Below are 23042 nucleotides of genomic sequence, written 5' to 3' on the forward strand. Positions count from 1 at the left end.
GCAGGTTGGGTTGGATTATTGACTATTTATATTTGGAAACCATTGATAATATAACAATTATGTGGACAAATGTTATTGTGTTGAAATACATTTTTATTCATTGCTGCTTGAATTTTTTAATGGGCATTTGACGTTTTCTTGTAAATGAAATTTAGGCTGTCAAAGAATTTCTCTCTCAGAAGTTGAGATAAGTAGCTTTAGGTTTCGTTCACTCTGTCGGGGCATTTTAAAATGGTGGGCCAAGTCGCATTCACCTGCCCTGCTCTGATGGGCGGCACAGTGGTGCAAGCGGCAGAGCTGCTGCCACACGGGGCCAGTGACCTGGGTTCAATCCCAGCCTCGGGTGCTGTCTGTGCGGAGTTTGCACGTTCTCGCCTGTGACCGCGTGGGTTTCTTCCGGGTGCTCTGGCTTCCACCCGCATCCTAAAGGCATGTGGGTTTGTAGGTTAATTGGCCTCTGTAGAAAATTGAATATAGAGTTAATGCAAAAGTGGGACAACAGAACTATTGCGATCGGGCGATCAAAAGTTGGTGTGGACTCGGTGGATCAAGGAGCCTGTTTCCCTGCTGTATCTCTTTAAAAAAAAAAAAAAAAACTAAGCACAGCTGAGAGGTTTAGGATACCCAGTGAGAGGCCTGATGTTGAGTGCAATTAAAAGAAGAAACACTGTATGTGTAGGAAGGAAATGCAAATGCTGGTTTACACCGAAGATCGACACAAAATGCTGGAGTAATGCAGCAGGAGAGGCAGCATCTCTAAATAGAATGGGTGATGTTTCGGGTCAGGATGCTTCTTCAGACTGAAGAAGGGTCCTGACCCGAAACGTCACCCATTCCTTCTCGCCAGGGATGCTGCCTGTCCCGCTGAGTTACTCCAGCATTTTGTGTCTAACACTGTATATGTCCTGTCGTGAGAGTAGATGGTGGAATTGGAAAGGCTGGCCAGCATTTGATCTAAAGGCCAGGTTAATGTTTTGGGTGTTGATATTGCTATTTGCTTGATTCCTGAAGATACCACCTCGCCCAGTCAAACCACCCTTTCTTTCTGGTTCCAATTTTTTAAAACAAAATAACTAATAAAAATGTTCAATAAAAATGGAAGACTTTTTGTTTTCAATGTTTATTCTTGAAGGGTCTTCATGAAGAAACAATATTTAATTATGACGGTGGGTCTTTTGAGCCTCTTCTACTATGCAAAGAGATCGTGACACCGCGTGCTTCTCTTGGGCAGCTTCCAACCCAGTGGTCTGAATTGGTTTCTCTAACTTCAAGTAACCCTTGCATCCTCTCTCTCTCTGTCCCTCCCCACCCTAGTCGTTGTACTAGTTTCGCTGTCCTTTCACTGTATCTCTCGTTGCCACCTTCCCCGCTGCCAACATCGGACTATTGTGGGCTCCACCTTTCCTCGATCATCGTTGCTGGCTTTGATTTGATCTTTTTGCATACCTTTCATTCATTTGTTCTATGTATCTTTCCATACCTCTTGTTTCCGTGATGAAGGGTCCCGACCTGAAACGTCACCGATTCCTTCTCCAGAAATGCTGCCTGGCCCGCTGAGTTACTCCAGCATTTTGTGTCTATCTTCCATATACCAGACACCAGTCTGAAGAAGGGTCTCGACCCAAAACATCACCATTCCTGCTCACCAGAGATGCTGCCTGTCCCGCTGAGTTACTCCAGATTTTTTGTGTCTACCTTCCATATACCAATCTTGGGTGGACTTCATTATATATGACAATCTCAAATGTTAAGAATTGGTAAAGATAAACACACAATGCTGGGGTAACTCGGGTGGGTAACTCAATGCTGGGTCATGCAGCATTTAAGGAGAAAATGGACACGGTCGGGTCATGTTAGGACCCTTCTTCAGACTTTATGAGTTAGTAGTTGTCCCAGCTGTTCGTGAGGTCTAAGATTCATCTACCCTCTAGGGAGGTTTTCTAACTCCAATCTTGAATGCCTCTAATTTGCAGACAATGTCGACTTGATCCAGACTCTCCACCTAGCAATGGGTTCTCTCCATCCGCTATTCAAGGACCTAATACTGACCTGCTCGATCCTTCTACATGGATATCTTTGGCGGTTGGTCTTCCTTTGACATTACGTTTCCAGCTGACCCTCATCCTCTCCTAACCTTGTGTAGAGTGCCGTCAGAATATTGGAGAGACAAAAGACTGCTGATGCTGGAATCTGGAGCAAAACAAAAACAAACTGCTGGAGGAACAAGGCTTCATGGCAACTGCTGCATTATTGACCATGTCCACCAGGGGTCACCTGCATCCATTCTAACGCGCAGCAGTAGAGTTGCTACCTTACAGAACTAGAGACACGGGTTCGATCCTAACCACAGGTGCTGTCTGCATGGAGTTTGTACGTTCTCCCCGTGACTGCGTGGGTTTTCTCCGGATGCTCCAGTTTCCCCCACACTCCAAAGACGTGCAGCTTTGTAGGTTAATTGGCTTCTGTGAATTGACCCTAGCTTGTCGGATAGAACTAGTGTATAGATGATCGCTGGTTGGCGTAGACTCGGTGAGCAGAAGGGCCTGTTTCCACACACTATCTCTAAACTAAACTAAACCGAACTAAATGGGACACAAAGCTGGAGTAACACAGCGGGTCAGACAGTAACTCTGGAGAAAAGGAATAGGTGACGTTTCAGGTCGAGACCCTTCTTCAAGACTAAACTAAACTTTGAAACACGAAGTGCTGGAGAAAAGTCCTCCAGTGCTTTTTGTTTTTGCTCAACATTCCAGCACCTGCCCTTGGTTGCAACACTCCAGCATAGGCTGCTAGGGTTAAACATTTACTGCAGTTCGTCCTAGTTTGCTGGTCAGTTGTGTACATAGGACAAGTGCAGCAAAGCTTTGAGTAAGTTAGTTGTTCGCCATATGGTCGAGTTTCCCTTTCTTCTGTTTATTCAAAACTGGGATGGGTAAAACTCTTGCTATCGCAGAGTGTTATCCTGCGATGATCTTCATCGCTCAAACAGCAGCAGTAAACCAATTAACCTTTGGTAGATCCCCTTGCAGTGCTCAGTGTGTCTTCCTGCACGGACCAGTGCACATTATGGACTGTGACGTGTTGATGTGTCTGAGAGAGTGAACTGGATAAATGCAAATGTATAGGAAGGAACTGCAGATGCCGGTTTAAACTGAAGATAGACACAAAATGCTGGAGTAACTCAGCGGGACAGGCAGCATCTCAGGAGAGAAGGAATGGATGATGTTTCTGGTCAAGACCCTTCTTCAGACTGGTGTTCAGTCTGAAGAAGGGTCTAGCCCCCGAAACGTCTCCCATTTGTTCTCTCCAGAGATGCTGTCTGTCCTGCTGAGTTACTCCAGCATTTTGTGTAAAAATGCAAATGTTTTCTTACCCTGTGCGATTAAGTGCTTGTCGTTATAGCCACTGTTCCTGCTTTCTCCCCTCCACTACAATCAGTTTGAAGAAAGGTCCCAACCCAAAAACTCCCCGGTCCATGTTCTCAAGAGTCGGGAGTGTTTTATTGTCGAAGATAGACCCAAAATGCTGGAGTAACTCAGCAGGACAGGCAGCGTCTCTGGAGAGAAGGAATGGGTGACGTTTCGGGTCGAGACCATTTCTTCAACCTCACTCTGATAATGGAGGAGGCCCAGGACAGAAAGGTCAGTGTGGAAATGGGAGGGGGAAATAAAAGTGCTGGGCAACCGGGAGATCAGGTAGGCCCAGGCAGACTGAGCGAAGGTGTTCAGCGAAGCGATCACCCAGTCTACGTTTGGTGCTGATGTATAAGAGAGCACACCTTGAACAACGGATACAGTAGATGAGGTTGGAGGAGGTGCAAGTGAACCCCTGCCTAACCTGTAATATATCTGGGGTGGTTTACATGCTGTCATTGTGTTGGTGGCATTAATAAATCAGCCTTTGCTGCACTTGTCCTATGTACACAACTGACCAGCAAACTTGGAGGAACTTCAGTAAATGTTTAACCCGAGCAGCCTATGCTGGAGTGTTGCAACCAAGGGCATTGGCCAATTTAAGTTAATAGTTGCCTCGGGCAATGAATATTTGGTTTGGCAAAGCAGAAAAATTCCCTCCATCAATTCGGCCAATTAACACTGCACACCCTCATGTCTTGGAGTGTGGGAGGAAACCAGAGCACCTGAAAGAAGCCCACATGGTCTATGAGGTCCAAGAGGTTCGTGAGGTCTAAGATTCATGGACATCTTTGGCAGACAGTCTTCCTTTGACATTACCTTTCCGAAGCCCACCTGCCCTATGACGGGATACCGGGGAGATCTCCTCTGGACAACTGTGTCACAGTGTCGGAAGGAACTGCAGATGCTGGTTAAAACTGAAGATGGACACAAAATGTTGGAGTAACTCAGCGGGTCAGGCAACGTCTCTGGAGAAAAGGAATGGGTGACGTTTCAGGTCGAGACCCTTCTTCAAGACTAAACTAAACTTTGAAACACAAAGTGCTGGAGAAACGTCCTCCAGTGCTTTGTGTTTTTGCTTAACATTCCAGCACCTGCCCTTGGTTGCAACACTCCAGCATAGGCTACTAGGGTTAAACATTTACTGAAGTTTGTCCTAGTTTGCTGGTCAGTTGTGTACATAGGACAAGTTCAGCAAATCAGAGCTGGCACTGATGACCAAAGGCCCCGCAATGGTCCATTGTTTGCTGTGGCAGAGGTGATAACGAAGGGATATGAACAGTGGACAGCTAGGGTGGGGCAGGGACAGAGAGAAGGGGAATCTCCCACCCTGGTTGTCATGCCAGTTTCACTGTTCGTATCACCTCTGCCACAGCCAGTAATGGATCATTGTGGGCTTCTTGGCTATCGGTGCTTTGATCTGTTCTGGACCTTTCTCATAACCCCAGTGTACCTCTCCCCTGACTCTCAGTCTGAAGGAGGGTCTCGACCTGAACCGTGGCCTAGTCCTCTTCTCCAGAGATGATGTGTGACACAGTGTCCTTGACTGAGGGATTGGACATAGCCCAAGACTGTACCTCCCACACTAGAAGATGGGCTTCGATAATAGAGGGGTCAACTTAAAGGAGGCAGGTGAGAGATGCCCATCTTTTGCCTCCCAACATAGAAAATAGGTGCCCTTTGAGCCAGCACCGCCATTCATTGTGATCATGGCTGATCATCCACAATCAGTAACCTGTGCCCAACTTCTCCCCATGTCCCTTGATTCCACCAGCCCCCAGCCCTCCAACATGAAAGGTATGGAGTGGTCGCAGAGTGTATCATCTGCTGCCTCACAATGCAGGGTATCCTGACAGTCTTGAACAGTGGATGTGAACAATGAAATGATTCAGCCAAAAAACAAAACACATTTTGATCATTTATTTAAACTATCGGCAAATTTTTCAATTGTGCTTTAATTCCTGAAATATCCACGTCTACTGTCTCTCTCATCCACTACATTAAGCTGTGTCTTGGAAACTTAATACGAAATGATTCATATAGAGACCACAAGACACATTGCCCCAGGCTCTGCATGAAATATCTTCTAACCTCGACTCCAGAGTTCGGAAGATTAAGGCACGATCTAACTGAGGTGTTCCCCCTAGTTGGGGATTCCAGAACAAGGGAGAGACTTCTGCTTAAAAGTCAAGCTTCCCAGGGAGAGGGTGAGGAAACATTCAGCTCAGTCCCAAGCTTATTGAGGGTGGGGTTTAATCTGCAAAGTACAACATTGATGGCAGTTGAATTTTGGTAGGTAGTGTGGTGTGGTCGGTGTTGGATAAAACTTAGGAGGGAGAGCTGACCCTTGGAATATAGGTCCTCCCTGACCTTCACTCCCTCTGCAGTGCATCCGTTTACACATCATGGAGACAAAATCCAAGGCTCTAGGTTCTGGTAGGATGGAGTCCAGGGTTAGATGTATAACTTGATTTATTCACAAAATGCTGGAGTAACTCAGCAGGTCAGGCAGCATCTCGGGAGAGAAGGAATGGGTGACGTTTCGGGTCGAGACCCTTCTTCAGACCCTTCTTCAGACCCGAAACGTCACCCATTCCTTCTCTCCCGAGATGCTGCCTGACCTGCTGAGTTACTCCAGCATTTTGTGAATAAATCGATCAGCATCTGCAGTTATTTTCTTATACTATTAGATGTATAACTTGCTACCCTGGCAGTTGTTGATGCCCCACAATCATGGTTCTCAAAAATATAGATGGATAAATTGGTTAAAAGCTGTCCCAACTCCCCGCCACATCACTGATGACCCATCAGAATGGGCGGGTCGATCAAGTGGACTCATTGGCTTCATAGGTTATTTACAAAAGGCGTGATGACCATCCTGTGCTGACATCAGCAAAAGGTGTTGACCTTCTGCTGACATCATCAGAAGGTGTTGAGCATTGACCATCCAGTGCTGACATCATCAAAAGGTGCTGAGTGTTGACCTTCCAATGCTGACATCATCAAAAGATGTTGATGTCCTTATACTGACATCATTGAAAGGTGTTGAGCATTGACCTTCTTATGCTGATATCATCAAAAGCTGTTGAGCAGTGACCTTCGTTTGCTGATATCATCAAAAGGTGCGCAGCCTTGTGGTGACTTCATAGCGGTCCTGTGTGACGTCAGCCCTCGTGGTTAGGAGCCGGTGCATGGAGGATTCTCTTTGGTTACCAGGCGATGCTGTGAATCCAGCTGACAACCCTGGTCACCCGTGTGTAGACGCCGTAGTAATCTGGTTGGGCACAGCCGTAGCCAAAACTCACGATCCCAGCCAGGAACCATCTCCCGCTGGTCTCCTCGCACACCAGTGGTCCGCCAGAATCTCCCTGTGGACAGGACAGACAACAACATCGATCGTGGACGAGGAGAGGTTTGGACAGGAGGCCCAATGTTGTGAGCAATTATCTGAGGAGAGTATCTGAGGAGAGATGTGCTGGCTCCCGAGAGGGTCCAGAGGAGGTCTACACGAACGATCACAGGAATGAATGGGTTAACATATGATGAGCGTTTGATGACAGTGGGCCTGTCCTCGCTGGAGTTTAGAAGAATGAGGGCGGACCTCATTGAAATGTACAGAATAATGAAAAGCTTGGATAGAGTGGATGTGGGGAGGTAGATTCTACTAGTGGGAGAGTAGGACTCGAGGACATAGCCTCAGAATTAAAGGACGTTCTTTTAGGAAGGAGATGAGGAGGAATTTCTTTCGTCAGAGGGTGATGGATCTGTGGAATTATTTGCCACAGAAGCTTGTGGAGGCCAAGTCAGTGGATATATTTAAAGCAGAGATAGATAGATTCTTGATTAGTATGGGTGTCAGAGATTATGGGCAGAAGGCAGGAGAATGGGAAAGATAGATCAGCCATGATTGAATGATGGAGCAGACTCGATGGGCTGAATGGCCTAATTCTGTTCCTCTGTCTTCTATGTCTTGTGGGAATGGATGATGTTGGCTTGATTCTAGGTCAGACCTTCATAGTGAAAGTATGGTAACATAACCCTGGCAGTCGAGATGCTAAGGATGTGAAATGCGGACATACAGTATGATGAAAGAATGGGTCAACTGGGCTGGTGTTGACTGGAATTTAGAAGGGATCTTATCAAAACATATAAAACTCTTAAAGGATTGGACAGGCTAGATGCAGGAAAAATGTTCCTGATGTTGGGGGAGTCCAGAACCAGGGGGTCACAGTCTAAGAATAAGGAGTATATTTAGGACTGAGATGACGAAAAGCTTTTTCACACAAAGTGTTGTGAATCTGCGGAATTCTCTGCCACAGAAGGCAGTGGAGGCCGATTAGACAATAGACAATAGGTGCATGAGTAGGCCACTCGGCCTTTCGAGCCAGCACCGCCATTCAATGTGATCACGGCTGATCATTCTCAATCAGTACCCCGTTCCTGCCTTCTCCCCATACCCCCTGACTCCGCTATCCTTAAGAGCTCTATCTAGCTCTCTCTTGAATGCATTCAGAGAATTGGCCTCCACTGCCTTCTGAGGCAGAGAATTCCACAGATTCACAACTCTCTGACTGACGATTCACTGGACGTTTTCAAGAGAGAGTTAGATATAGCTCTTGGGGCTAACGGATTCAAGGGATATGGGGGAAAAAGCAGGAACAGGGTACTGATTTTAGCCATGATCACATTAAATGGTGGTGCTGGGTCGAAGGGCCGAACGGCCTAGTCCTGCACCTATTTTCAACGTTTCTAGTACCTGGCAAGCGTCCTTCCCCCCGTCAGCGTAACCGGCACAGAGCATTCGGGGGCTGATGTCGTTGTAGGCCTCCACGCATGTGGACTGTTCAACCAGTTTCACGTCCACCTTCAGAAGAACGTCTGACAGCGACCCTGAAAGAAGCAAAGAGACCGATTTTCTTCCGATTCCCTACGCCGCGTTCTGTCCTGTACAACCTCCTGGCGCGTGTCTTTGATACATTCGGTGACAGATTGAAGGGCACCCTCTCACCACCCTCTGTGTATTAAAAAAAAACTTGCCCCCCATGTTAAAAAAACTTCCCCCCCCCCCACACCTTAGCTGTAGCTGTACTGCCACGCCTCTGTCTGTGTAAAGGTTGTACTCTCTTGCCGTGACCGTGTGGGTTTTCTCCGGGTGCTCCGGTTTCCTACCACATCCAAAAAACACTGCGTGTTTGTAGGTTAATTGGCCCTCTGTAAATTGCCCCGAGTGTGTGCTGTGAGAAATTGGGATAACGTAGAACTAGTGTGGATGCGTGATCGATGGTCGGCATGGTCTCGGTGGGGCAGAAGGGCCTGTTTCCACGCAGTATCTTCCACTCGATCAACACCTTACAATAGACAATAGGTGCAGGAGTAGGCCATTCGGCCCTTCGAGCCAGCACCGCCATTCAATGTGATCATGGCTGATCATTCTCAATCAGTACCCCATTCCTGCTATCTCCCCATACCCCCTGACTCCGCTATCCTTAAGAGCTCTATCTAGCTCTCTCTTGAATGTATTCAGAGAATTGGCCTCCACTGCCCTCTGAGGCAGAGAATTCCACAGATTCACAACTCTCTGACTGAAAAAGTTTTTCCTCATCTCTGTTCTAAATGGCCTACCCCTTATTCTTAAACTGTGGCTCCTGGTTCTGGACTCCCCCAACATTGGGAACATGTTTCCTGCCTCTAACGTGTCCAACCCCTTAATAGTCTTATATGTTTTGATAAGATCCCCTCTCATCCTACTAAGTTACACTTGCTCTGGTGGGGGGGGGGGGGGGGTGGCACGGCACGGTGGAGTTGCTGCCTCACAGCGCCAGAGACCCAGGGTTCTATCCTGACCGTGGCTGCTGTCTGTTCGTTCTCCCCGTGACCCCGCGTGGGTTTTCTCGAGATCCCATGACAGACAGGTTTGCAGGTTCATTGGTTTCTGTAAAATTGTAAATTGTCCCGGGTGTGAGTTCAGCCACGATTGAATGGCCGAGTGTCACTCGATGGGCCGGGCGGCCTAATTCTACTCCTATAACTTGTGAACTTGTGTGTAGGATAGTGTTAGTGTGCGGGGATCGCAGGTCGGCGTGGACTGGGTGGGCCGAAGGGCCTGTTTCCGCTCCCTTTCTCTAAACTAAACTATTCTGTAAACTAAACATGACCCCGCTCACCATCCTCCTCCGTCAGCCCCCAGCCCGTGACCCAGCACAACTGGCCGGCTTCGAAGACGTGCGTCCTGGCAGGTAGGCAGATGGGGAAGGAGGTTGGCGCGATGGGCACGGGCTGGTCCAACTCGAGAAGGGCCACGTCGTAGTTGTAAGTCTCCTGGTTGTAGTAGGGGTGCACAATGATCCGCAGGACCTTGAAGCTGAGCTCGTTAACGCCCACGCTGCTCATCTTGAACTTGCCCAGTTTGATGGTCCACTGTTCTGGCGGCGCATAGCTGTCGGGGGAGTGTCTCGGTTTTAGTTTATTGTTCACGTGCACCGAGGTACAGTGGAAAGCATTTTTCGTACCCGCGCCAATAATGAACCTGACACCACCATCAATAAATGTAAGGATTTAAGACTATCCAGATCGACACAAAATGCTGGAGTATCTCAGCCGGACAGGCAGCATCTCCGGAGAGAAGGAATGTGTGACATTTCGGGTCGAGACCCTTCTTTAGACTGAGTGTCAGGGGAGAGGGAGACACAGAGATATGGAAGGGTAAGGTGTGAAAGGAGATGAGGATCAAGGAAAATGTAGAATAGATCATTGTCATCTCTTGATGTCTCGTTTTCACACATTACCCTTCCTTATCTCTATCTCGACCTGAAACGTCACCCATTCCTTCTCTTCAGAGATGCTGCCTGTCCCAATGAGTTACTTCCAGCATTTTGTGTCCATCTTCAATGCAAACCAGCATTTGCAGTTCCTTCCTACACTTTAAGTTTCCCAATTCCGGCTGGGACCAGCACAATCCTGAAGGATTCGGAGTTAAGGCTTCAGGTCAATTGCATTTTATTGCCCCCTCTCGCCAGGCTCTGGCTGACCTGGGTGTGAGAGTGAGTGGGGAGAGTAACTCATGGGGGAATTGTTTGGTTTAGTATAGTTTAGTTTATTGTCATGTGTACTGATAGTACAATGAAAAGGTTTTGTTGCGTGATAATCAGTCAGCGGAAAGACAATAGAGGATTACAATTGAGCCATTTGCAGTGTACAGAGAGAGATTCATGGTAAAGGGAAGAACGTTTAGTACTGGGAATGTCCGACGAAGGATAGTCCGAGGGTCACAAAAGAGGTTGTTAGGTAGTTCAGGACCGCTCTCTGGTTGTGGTAGGATGATTCAGTTGCCTGATAACAGCTGGGAAGAAACTGTCCCTGAATCTGGAGGTGTGCGTTTTCACACTTCTGTACCTTTTGCCCGACGGGAGAGGGGAGAAGAGGGAGTGGCCGGGGTGAGACTGGTCCTTGATGATGCTGCTGGCCTTGCCGAGGCAGCGTGAGGTGCAGATGGAGTCAACGGAAGGGAGATTGGTTTGTGTGATGGTCTGGGCTGCGTTCACAATTTCTCATATGTCCACATAAGATAATAAACTAGATTTGATGACTTTAGAGTTTGGAGATACAGTGCGGAAACTGGCCCTCTGGCCCACCGAGTCCGTACCGAACAGTGATCTCCGCACATTAACACAAGTCTTCACACACTAGGGACAATTTTTACATTTTACCCAGCCAATTAACCTACATACCTGTACGTCTTTGGAGTGTGGGAGGAAACCGAAGATCTCGGAGAAAACCCACGCAGGTCACGGGGAGAACGTACAAACTCCGTGCAGACGGCGCCCGTAGTCAGGATCGAACCTGAGTCTCCGGCGCTGCATTCGCTGTAAGGCAGCAACTCTCCCGCTGCGCCACCGCACAGTGACTTGAAGCGTTAGCGTGGGTCATGTAAAGGGTTGAGTGATTTAATATGTGTAGGAAGGAACAGCAAATGCTGGTTTATTCGAAGAGAGACACAAAATGCTGGAGTAACTCAGCGGGTCAGGCGGCATCTCGTTCCTTCTCTCCAGAGCTGCTACCTGCCCCGCCGGGGTACTCCAGCATTTTGTGTCGGTGGGTGAGTACATTAACATTGACTCTGGACTGTACCTGCTGGGGAAACAGTGAGCTGCGGACAGCACCCAGCGTTCGTTGATGAGGGTCCCACCACAGATGTGCCTGCTGTAAACCTGGAGGCTGGCTTGCCAGGGCCACTCCCCCTCCGTGGAGTTAGTCCCTCCGACGATCCTGTTCTTGCTGATCTGAAGACCGCAGTCTGACAACAAAAGAGGCAACTCATTAACGGAGACACGAGCGAGGGGCAGCTTTTACCCCCCCCCCACTCTAGAGTTCCTTCCTATATCAAAAATATTTATTCAAATATTAAAATAATATATACAATACAATAAAACCAAAACAGAACCCACCACCAGAATACTATACAAACAAAGATACCAATTGAAACTATTATACAATCATATTACAATCCCCATCCAGGATACATCCAATCCCCCGCGGTGCCCAGCGGTCCCGGAAATTCTCCAGGGTGCCCGTGGGCAGCGCATGGTCTCTCTCCAACGCCACCCGGGCGCGGATGTAACCCCGGAAAAGGGGTAGGCAGCTGGCTCGGGCAGATCCCTCTTCTGCCTGGCGCCGTGGGTCCCACTCAAGAGGGTGGCTGGGTCAAAATCAAGGCAAAACGAGATGAGCTTACATCTGAAGAAGGGTCTCGACCCGAAACGTCACCCATTCCTTCTCTCCAGAGATGCTGCCTGACCCGCTGAGTTACTCCAGCATTTTGTGAATAAATACCTTCGATTTGTACCAGCATCTGCAGTTATTTTCTTACATCGTCACCCATTCTTTCTCTCCAGAGATGCTGCCCGTCCCGCTGAGTTGCTCCAGCCTTTCGTGTCTTATCTTGAGCTTACAGGGGACATTTTGGTCAGAAGATTGACACAAAACGCCTGAGCAACTCAGCGGGTCAGACGACTTAGAAACATTGAAAATAGGTGCAGGAGTAGGCCATTCGGCCGTTCGAGCCAGCACCGCCATTCACTCTGGTCATGGCTAATCGTCCAAAAATCAATACCCCGTTCCTGCTTTCCCCCCATATTTGGCCACTCTGGAGAAAAGGAATAGGTGACGTTTCGGGTCGAGACCCTTCTTCAGACTGAAGAATGCCACCCATTCCTTCTCTCCAGAGATGCTGCCTGTTCCGCTGAGTTACTCCAGCTTTTTGAGTCTATCTTCCGTTTAAACCAGCGTCTGCAGTTCCTTCTTACAAATTGCTTACCGCAGTTTTGCTCATCACTGCTGTCCAGGCAGTCGTTCTCGTAGTCACACTGCGGGTTGGCCTTCTTCACACAAGAACCGTCACCACACTGGTACGTGAATGGGGTGCAGGGAACGGCTACGGGGGGACGATTCCAACACACGCAGTTAGACAGAGGCAGTGTTAGTGTGTGCACGCATACAAATACATGTGCATACAAATGTCCACACGCACACACACGCCCATATGTACAGCACACATGGACAGATATACACATCCACATGCATGTACATGTGCAGGCATGCACGTATACACATACACAGTATGTACAAACCCATTCACATGCACATGGATATGCACACAAGCACTTTCATGTACATACACATACCCATGCGCACACACACTTGTGCACACGCGGACACACACATGCACACAAACGTACACAAATTCCCTCACACACTTGCTCACACACAAACCTCTCTCGCACATGCACACTCTCTCCCACACTCTCACACATACACCCCCCCCCCACACACTCCACACACACACACACACACACACTCTCCCACACACACGTACCGGCTCACACACACACTTGCTCACACGCGCACTTGCTCACACACACACCTCTTTCCCACATGCACACTCTCTCCCACACACACACACTTGCTCACACACACACACTTGCTCGCACACGCACACACATCATAGAAAATAGGTGCAGGAGGAGGCCATTCGTCCTTTCGAGCCAGCACCGCCATTCATTGTGACCATGGCTGATCATCCACAATCAGTAACCCGTGCCTGCCTTCTCCCCGTATCCCTTGATTCCACATCAAAATACTAACTGAGCAAACCACGTTTGGTTTAGTGACCCATAGCGGCTGATCGTTCAGGCAAGTACGATTCTAAGTCGTGGTAGTCGCCCACCCCCCCTCGTGTTGCAGAGCTGCTGCTGCTGCTGACCTACCTCCATCGCAGTGCTGCTCGTCAGTGCCAGTCTCACACTCGTTCACCAGGTTGCACACCTTGTGCAGAGACAGGCAGGATGAGCTTTCCCCCGTGCACTGGTGCTGTGCGGGACAAACTAGAGAGGGAAAGAGAGGCAGGATGAAAGGAAGTGCAGCCTGCTTCAGTTCAGTTTCGTTCTGTTCTGTTTAGTTTAGTTTAGTTTAGGTTGCAATTCCGTACCGACCGTACCCGTAGGCAGAATCGAACCTGGGTCTCTGGAATTCAGAATTCAGAATTACCTTTATTTGTCATCCGAGAAACAAGTCTTTTGGACAAGATTTCGTCACCCACAGTCCAACAATAAGAGCAATAAAATAAGCAAATTACACAACCCCAACCAACACAAAACACAAAATAAAAAGAAACATCCATCACAGTGAGTCTCCTCCAGTCCCCTCCTCACTGTGATGGAAGGCCAGAATGTCATTTCTCTTCCCCTGCCGTCATCTCCCGCGGTCAGGCTGTTGAACTTGCCACGTTCCAGGCTGCGCTGGACGGTGAAAGGTCCGCAGAAACTCTACAGGTTACAGTTCAGTTAATTGTCACGTGTACCGAGGTGCAGCGAAGAGCTTTTAGTTTTAGAGATACAGCGCGGAAACAGGCCTTTCGGCCCACCGGGTCCGCGCCGACCAGCGATCCCCGCACATTAACACTATCCTACGCCCACTAGGGACAATTAAAAAAAAAAAACATTAACCAAGCCAATTAACCTACAAACCTGTACATCTGTGGAGTGTGGGAGGAAACCGAAGATCTCCGAGAAAGCCCATGCAAATCCACGGGGAGAACGCACAAACTCCGTACAGACAGCACCCGTAGTCGGGATGGAACCCGGGTCTCCGGCGCTGCGAGGCAGCAACTCTACCCGCTGCGCCACTGTGACTGCCCCTTTTGTTGCGTGCTAACCAGTCCGCAGAAAGATTGCAATCGAGCCATTTACAGCGTTTAGATCCATGATAAGGGAATAGTGTTTAGTGCAAGGTAAAGGCAACAAAGCCCGATCGATGGTAGTCCGAGGGTCCCCGATGAGGTAGGTAGTAGTTCAGCACTGCTCTCTGGTTGTGGTGGGATGGTTCAGTCGCCCGATAACAGCCGGGAAGAAACTGTCCCTGAATCTGGAGGTGTGCGTTTTCACACTTCTGTATCTTTTGCCCGATGGGAGAAGGGAGAAGAGGGAGTGGGCGACACAAGACACGTCTTCCCGGACTTCAACCCTGGATAACTCGGGGCGCTGTGCACTTGGAGAATGTTCCGGAAAATGGGACGGAGTGAGGGCCGTGGGGAGATGTGAGCAGGAGGGTTTAGTTTAGTTTAGTTTAGTTTGGAGATACAGCGAGGAAACAGGCCCTTCGGCCCACCGAGTCCGCGCCGACTGGCGATCCCCGCACACTAACGCTATCCTACACACACTAGGGACAATTTTACATTTACACCAAGCCAATTAACCTACAAACCTGCAGGTCTTTGGAGTGTGGGAGGAAACCGGAGCACCCGGAGAAAAGCCACGCAGGTCACAGGGAGAACGTACAAACTCCGTACAAACAGCACCTGTGGTCAGGATCAAACCCAGGTCTCTGGCACTAAGGGGCAGCAACTCTACCGCTGCGCCACCGTGCCGCAACTAATCAGGAACATGCCCTCACACCTGTCCAGTTGCCGCCTTACAGCGCCAGATCCCCAGGCCGTAGCTCTCCGCAGTAGCTCTCTGCTGCGCCACCGTGCCGCCAGGTTTCGCAGAGAGGGAAGGGTGTGAGGACACAGCGAGATTTGAGCATTGAAACATAGAAAATAGGTGCAGGAGGAGGCCATTCGGCCCTTCGAGCCAGCACCGCCATTCAATACGATTATGGCTGATCATCCAAAATCAGTACCCCGTTCCTATTTTCTCCCCATATCCCTTGATTCCATTAGCCTGAGGAACTAAATCTAACTCTCTCTTGAATACATCCAGTCAATTGGCCTCCACTGCCTTCTGTAGCAGAGAATTCCACTGGCAGAGAATTCCACTCATTAGTCTCCAATTATATGTGGTAATGGAAATAATTCGGAATAATCAAGAGCTATATAGAATATAGAATATAGACAATAGGTGCAGGAGTAGGCCATTCGGCCCTTCGAGCCAGCACCGACATTCAATGTGATCATGGCTGATCATTCTCAATCAGTACCCCGTTCCTGCCTTCTCCCCATACCCCTTGACTCCGCTATCCTTAAGTGCTCTATCTAGCTCTCTCTTGAATGCATTCAGAGAATTGGCCTCCACTGCCCTCTGAGGCAGAGAATAATAGATTCACAACTCTCTGACTGAAAAAGTTTTTCCTCATCTCTGTTCTAAATGGCCTACCCCTTATTCTTAAACTGTGGCCCCTGGTTCTGGACTCCCCCAACATTGGGAACATGTTTCCTGCCTCTAACGTGTCCAACCCCTTAATAATTTCCAACTCTCTCTTGAATCTCAGCAGGAGGGGGTGGACTGTTTAAGTACATCTGCTCTGACAGCCCGCCACCCGCGCGATGCACAAACTCTCCCCCCCCCCCGTGAAAGGTGGGATGCATCTTTTACCGCAGTTGCTCTCGTCTACGTTGTTGCTGCAGTCCTTCAGCCCGTCGCATTCTGGGACGCACAGACCTGACACCAAACACAGGACACCGCTGGGGCAGGCTGTAACGAGGGAAAGAGAAACAGTCAATGCCATGGTGCCATTTGTGGAGGAAGGAACTGCAGATGACGGTTTACACCCAAGATAGACACAGAGTGCCGCAGTAACTCAGCGGGGACAGGCAGCATCTCTGGAGAGAAGGAATGGGTGACGTTTCCGGTCGAGACCCTTCTTCGGACTGAAGCTTGACGGCACCTATTCCTTCTATTCAGAGATGCTGCCTGTCCCGCTGAGTTACTCCTGCATTTTGTGTCTAACTTTAGCCATGGTGTATTTTTACAGCTCAAACCGATTGAGAACGTGAAGCACAAGAGACTGCGGACAGAATCTGGAGCAATAAACAATCTGGGGGAAGAGTTTAGTTTGGAGATGCAGTGTGGAAGTAGGCCCTTCGGCCCACTGAATATGCGCTGACCAGCCATCACCCGTACATTAGTTCTATCCTTCACACTATGGACAATTTACAGAAGCCAATTAACCTACAAACCTGCACGTCTTTGGAGTGTGGGAAGAAACCAGAGCACCTGGAGAAAACTTCTTCTCTGGGTGAAGAAGTTTTTCCTCATCTCAGTCCTAAATGGCCGACCCCTTATTCTTAAACTGTGTGGCCCCTGGTTCCGGACTGCCCCCAACATCGGGACCATTAACTGAATTTGTATTCACCAGGTGGGATCTGACTGTACCTCCACACCATTAATCCATGTCTCTCATGGTCCAGTTACTTATCAACTATGCCACTGCACACCAAGATCCAAGGGTCAAAAGTAAAAAACATATTATTGTCAAGTGTCCCGAAACAGAATAATGAAATTCTTACTTGTAGCAGCGCAACAGACATGTCTTGTCTTGTCTCCTCGTGTAATAGCACAGAAGCAGTGCCTTGCTCTAGACTAGGAAAATAACTGCAGATGCTGGTACAAATCGAAGGTATTTATTTCACAAAATGCTGGAGTAACTCAGCGGGTCAGGCAGCATCTCAGGAGAGAAGGAATGGGTGACGTTTCGGGTCAGTCTGAAGAAGGTTCCCGACCCGAAACGTCACCCATTCCTTCTCTCCTGAGATGCTGCCTGACCCGCTGAGTTACTCCAGCGTTTTGTGAAATAAATACATTGCTCTAGACTGGTTCTCTGTGATTTGGTCACACAATGAACCACCAAATGCCACTTATGACCGTAAGCATTTCTTTTCTCCCTCAAGCCAATTCTGGCCTAATTCAGCTCCTGGGACTGATGAACCAGACTTCATGGCTTCCACCGGTTGGACGTGAGCCATCCCTTTGCCCCCACGTGTGATTAGCACCGCGGGAGGGGGGGGTGGGGTGGAATGTTACCTCAATAGGGATGGGGAAATAGTGATCTGATATTTACTAATATTTGCTTTATTTTGTATTATGGTGGTGGGTTTGTGTGTATTTTTGTATGTATTTTTGTGAATAGTTGATTAAAATCATTTTTTTAAATTCCGGGGTTACGATTCTGGGGTTACTTCCAAGCCCAGTAGCACTGGAGGGGAACCACGGGCTGTCCACGGGGGTCCCGGGGGTATTTCCGGGACCGCTGGGCACCGCTGGGGGTGGTAGGCATCCTCAATAAGGATGGTGATATAGTTGTACGGTAGCTTATTTAGTGCGAAGGTAGACACAAAATGCTGGAGTAACTCAGCGGGTCAGGCAGCATCTCAGGAGAGAAGGAATGGGTGACGTTTCTTCAGATTGATGAAGGGTCTCAACCCGAAACGTCACCCATTCCTTCTCTCCTCAGATGCTGCCTGACCCACTGAGTTACTCCAGCATTTTGTGTCGACCTTCGATTTAAACCAGCATCTGCAGTTTTTATTCCTAGTTTGTTTAGTACATTTCTTTGACTTGTGGTGGGTTTTGCTTTGATTTATTTCATACCAAGCCAATTAACCTACAGTAAATTATTGTACATATTATTGTAAATAATTGATTAATTTGTTTTTGGAGAAGAAAATAAAATAAACATAGTACATACGGTGGGACTGGTTGAAGAGGCTGTAGTGGAACTGGATTCCAGGCCCAGTCAAGGGCAGCTTGGAGCTGAAGGTCACCTTGGTAGTGAGAGCCACGGCGAAGATCCTCTCAGCGTATGGTTGCAATACCCGCCTTCCACAGAGACTGGAGAGAGAGGAGGCCACCTTCATCAATTCACAAATGATAGGAGCAGGATTAGGCCATTCGGCCCTACTTCACCATTCAATCTTGGCTGATATATCATAGAAACATAGAAAATAGGTGCAGGAGTAGGCCATTCGGCACTTCGAGCCTGCACCACCATTCAATATGATCATGGCTGATCATCCAACTCAGTATCCTGTACCTGCCTTCTCTCCATACCCCCTGATCCCTTTAGCCACAAGGGCCACATCTAACTCCCTCTTAAATATAGCCAATGAACTGGTCTCAACTACCTTCTGTGGCAGAGAATTCCACAGATTCACCACTCTCTGTGTGAAAAAAAAACTTTCTCATCTCGGTCCTAAAAGACTTCCCCCTTATCCTTAAACTGTGACCCCTTGTTCTGGACTTCCCCAACATCGGGAACAATCTTCCTGCATCTAGCCTGTCCAACCCCTTAAGAATTTTGTAAGTTTCTATAAGATCTCCCCTCAATCTTCTAAATTCCAGCGAGTACAAGCCGAGTCTATCCAGTCTTTCTTCATATGAAAGTCCTACCATCCCTGGAATCAATCTGGTGAACCTTCTCTGTACTCCCTCTATGGCAAGAATGTCTTTCCTCAGATTAGGAGACCAAAACTGTACGCAATACTCCAGGTGTGGTCTCACCAATGCCCAACATATCTCCCCCTCCTAACCCATAACTCCTGACACCCTTACTGAACAAGAGTCTATCTTGAAGAAGGACTCTGTAGAAGGGCCTCAACCTGAAACGTCGCCCATTCCTTCTCTACTGAGATGCTGCCTGACCCGCTGAGTTAGAATCAGAATCAGAATCAGAATAGCCTTTATTGTCATCCAAAAAAACAAGTCTTTTGGACGAAATTCCATTACCCACAGTCCAACAATAAGAGCAATAAAAATAAGCAATAACACACACAATCACAAACCAACACAAAACAAAAAAAAGAAACATCCATCACAGTGAGTCTCCTCCAGTCACCTCCTCACTGTTAGTCCAGCACTTTGTGTCTACTTTCGATTTATACCAGCATTCTCAGTTCTTTCCTACACAAGAATCTATTTATCTCTGTCTTAAGAATATCCACTTACTTGGCCTCCACAGCCTTCTGTGGCAAAGAATTCCACAGATTCACCACCTTCTGAGGAAAGAAGTTCCTCCTCATCTCCTTCCTAAAGGAATGTCCTTTTATTCTGTGGCTATGGCCTCTAGACTCTCCCACTAATGAAAACATCCTCTCCACATCCACTCTATCCAAGCCTTTCACTATTCAGTATGTTTCAATGAGGTCCCCCCTCTTTCTTCTAAACTCCAGCGAGTACAGGCCCAGTGCTCATCATAAATTAACCCTTTCATTCCTGGGATCATTCTTGTAAACCTCCTCTGAACCCTCCCCTGGGTCAGCACATCCTTCCACAGATGTAGAGCCCAAAATTGCTCACAATATTCCAAATGCGGCCTGACCAGTGCCTTATGAAGCCTCAGCAACACATCCCACTAGTGGACTCTCCCACTAGTGGAAACATCCTCTCCACATCCACTCTCGTTGGGCACAGTGGGAACGGACTCTGCCAGGGCTGGCGTCTGAAGCCAATGCTCCTGGACACACCACACCCCTTTTGTCCCCCCCAAAAATAAACTTTATTCAGAATAAAGAACATCGATATAGCGAAACTGGCGGCCCAGTGATAGAGCTGCTGCCTCACAGCTGCTGCCTCACAGTAGGGGAATCGAGGACCAGAGGACATAGGTTTAAGGTGAGGGGGCGAAAGATTTAATAGGAATCTGAGGGGTGACTTTTTCACACAAAGGGGGGTGGGCTTCGTGGAACAGGTTGCCAGTGGAGGTAGTTGAGGCTGGGACTATCCCAACGTTTAAGAAACAGTTAGACAGGTACATGGATGGGACTAGTTTGGAGGGATATGGGCCAAACGTGGGCAGGTGGGACTTGTGTAACTGGGACATGTTGGCCGGTGTGGGCAAGTTGGGCCACAGGGCCATGACTCTAAGACTCTATAAGTGGTGGGAAGAGGAAAGAGGAATGCTGTTTGAAGGGGGGGGGGGGGGGTGAACATACTTGCGGTTCTGGACCGTCCACTGGCCTTGGTGGCACGGTTCGGTGAATGGTGGCGTATCCAGCTCATACCCGTCAAACCACAGCGTGATTCCGTAGTCCAGCGACGGGATCTGCAGGGTGAGATGGGACCGTGCAGAGTCATGGAGCAACAGAGCACGGAAACAGGCCCTTCGGCCCACCTTGCCCATGGTGTTCTGGGCTCGCCCCGCATTCCTGCAGCTCCCGTCCATACACCCCTTCGTTATCACCTCTTCCACGGCCAACAATGGACCATTGTGGGCTCAAAGGTCCATAAGTGATAGGTGCAGAATTAGGCCATTCAGCCCATCAAGTCTACCCCGCCGTTCGATCATGGCTAATCTATCTCTCGCTCCTAGCCCCATGCTCCTGCCTACATATTGTGTTGCAGAGCAGTAAGTTAATTCCCTGTCCCACTTAGGCGATTTTTTGGCGACTGTCAAAGTCGTAGTATATCGCCAAAATTTTCTTTTACCCGACGACAATGACCGCGACAATGACCGCGACAATGACCGCGACAATGACCGCGACAATGACTGCGACAATGACCACGGCAATGACCACGACAATGACCACGACAATGACCACGACAATGACCGCGACAATGACCGTGACAATGACTGCGACAATGACCACGGCAATGACCACGACAATGACCACGACAATGACCATGACAATGACCACGACAATGACCACGACAATGACCACGACAATGCCGAGTCAGGTCGAGATTACACCGTCTTCGGAAACATCGCAAAATTCCCACGCTTATCAATGCTTCTCTGGCGTCCTGATTTTCGCTGAAATCACTGACAAGTCGGTAAGTACTTGAGAGTTTTGAACTATAGCACCTTATATCGGTTACTTAAAAACCAAGCTTCACTGTAACAAGGCATAAACTGGATTTACTTCCAGTTTACTAATAGCTGTATTAAAAAAATTTTTTTAAGTGGTTAAGTGGATTTTTGTGAAAAGTGTGTGGGCATTCTTTGAAAACGTAAGGGAGATGCATATCTGGTTTCTGGGTTGCATATCTGGGTTTGGAGCCCACTTTAAATGTAATGGCCATAAACATCGCGAAAATTCCCAGGCTTACCTGACCGTCAAACTGTCGCCTCCAATCTACCTGTCAAATGTCCTGACGGTAAATAAATTGGTTAAACACAAGTATTTTATGGTATTTTGAAATGACGTTACTTATTTTAATATTATGTGCTTCTAAATGCATCTAAGAGAACCTATCAAACCTGGGGACAGCATGCGACAGCGCCCGCAATAAGCTACGGTACCTGGCGACAAGCCAGCTGTCGCCGAGAAATTTCAAACCGGATGATTTCTCAGCGACGCGTCGAGATCCACTATGTTTTTGGAAGAGTCCTCACGAGCATGCCCGCGACACCCCGGCGAACTGTCGGCCAATATCTCTCTAAATCCTTTTCTATCCATATATATATATGAGCTTCCTCTGGTAGCTCATTCCACATACTACACACCTGTACTAATCAAGAACCTCTCTATCTCTGCTGATGAGAATCCAAAGTGATCCACAATCACATTGATCAGTACGGATTGTCAGGGGTTATGGGGAGAAGGCAGGAGAATGGGGTTAGGAGGGAGAGATAGATCAGCCATGATTGAATGGCGTAGTAGCCTAGATGGGCTGAATGGCCTAATTCTGCTCCTAGAACCTATGAACATAATCCTCTGTGAGAATGGCAGGATAGTGCATTGGATAGACAAGTTTAGTTTACTGTTTGGAAATTGCCCATATTTATTTTCCAAACTCTCATCAGACTTTACCCTTCATTGAATGGGGGAGTTTGACCCACTGTATGCCAATGGCCGGTCAGATTGTACGTGCTTTCGTTTATTATTGTCACGTGTACCTAGATGTACAGATCAATACTCGGGTTGCTCCAAGGACAAATGATATTCTGCGGTTTTGTAACAGTGTGGAGATTAAAGACTGAGAAAACAGCGGATATTTCCTGACTCACCGAGTTTTCGGATGAGTTTATTGTCACGTGTACCGAGGTACAGTGAAAAGCTTTTGTTGCGAGCTACCCAGTCAGCAAAAGACTATCTATACGTGATTACAATCGAGTCATAGAGTCAAAGAGTGATACAGGCTTGGAAACAGGCCCTACTGCCCAACTTGGCCACACCGGCCAACATGTCCCAGCTACACTAGTCCCACCTGCCTGCGTTTGGTCCGTATCCCTCCAAACCTGTCCTATCCATGTACCTGTCTAACTGTTTCTTAAACGTTGGGATAGACCCAGCCTCAACTATCTCCTCCAGCAGCTCGTTCCATACACCCACCACCCATTGTGTGAAAATGTTACCCCTCAGATTCCTATTAAACCTTCTCCCCCTCACCTTGAACCTGTGTCCGCTGGTCCCCGATTCAC

The 23042-nt window shown here is 48.2% G+C and overlaps 1 protein-coding gene across 1 annotated transcript in view; it reads right to left on the bottom strand.

Moving 5' to 3' along the window:
* Positions 1 to 5324: 5324 nt before the first annotated feature.
* Positions 5325 to 23042, bottom strand: part of tmprss6 (transmembrane serine protease 6) — a 35541-nt gene continuing 17823 nt past the window's right edge. Inside the window, exons 10-18 of the mRNA XM_078430452.1 lie at positions 20614 to 20723; positions 18372 to 18514; positions 16280 to 16378; positions 13676 to 13792; positions 12727 to 12843; positions 11541 to 11706; positions 9578 to 9849; positions 8170 to 8303; positions 5325 to 6781 (exon numbers count right to left, since the gene is read on the bottom strand). Of these exons, the coding sequence (XP_078286578.1) occupies positions 6623 to 6781; positions 8170 to 8303; positions 9578 to 9849; positions 11541 to 11706; positions 12727 to 12843; positions 13676 to 13792; positions 16280 to 16378; positions 18372 to 18514; positions 20614 to 20723 (1317 nt within the window). The 3' untranslated portion in view covers positions 5325 to 6622. The remainder of the gene's footprint in view (positions 6782 to 8169; positions 8304 to 9577; positions 9850 to 11540; positions 11707 to 12726; positions 12844 to 13675; positions 13793 to 16279; positions 16379 to 18371; positions 18515 to 20613; positions 20724 to 23042) is intronic.

This window comes from Rhinoraja longicauda, chromosome 40 (genome assembly GCF_053455715.1).
Source record: "Rhinoraja longicauda isolate Sanriku21f chromosome 40, sRhiLon1.1, whole genome shotgun sequence".
Lineage (NCBI taxonomy): Eukaryota > Metazoa > Chordata > Chondrichthyes > Rajiformes > Arhynchobatidae > Rhinoraja > Rhinoraja longicauda.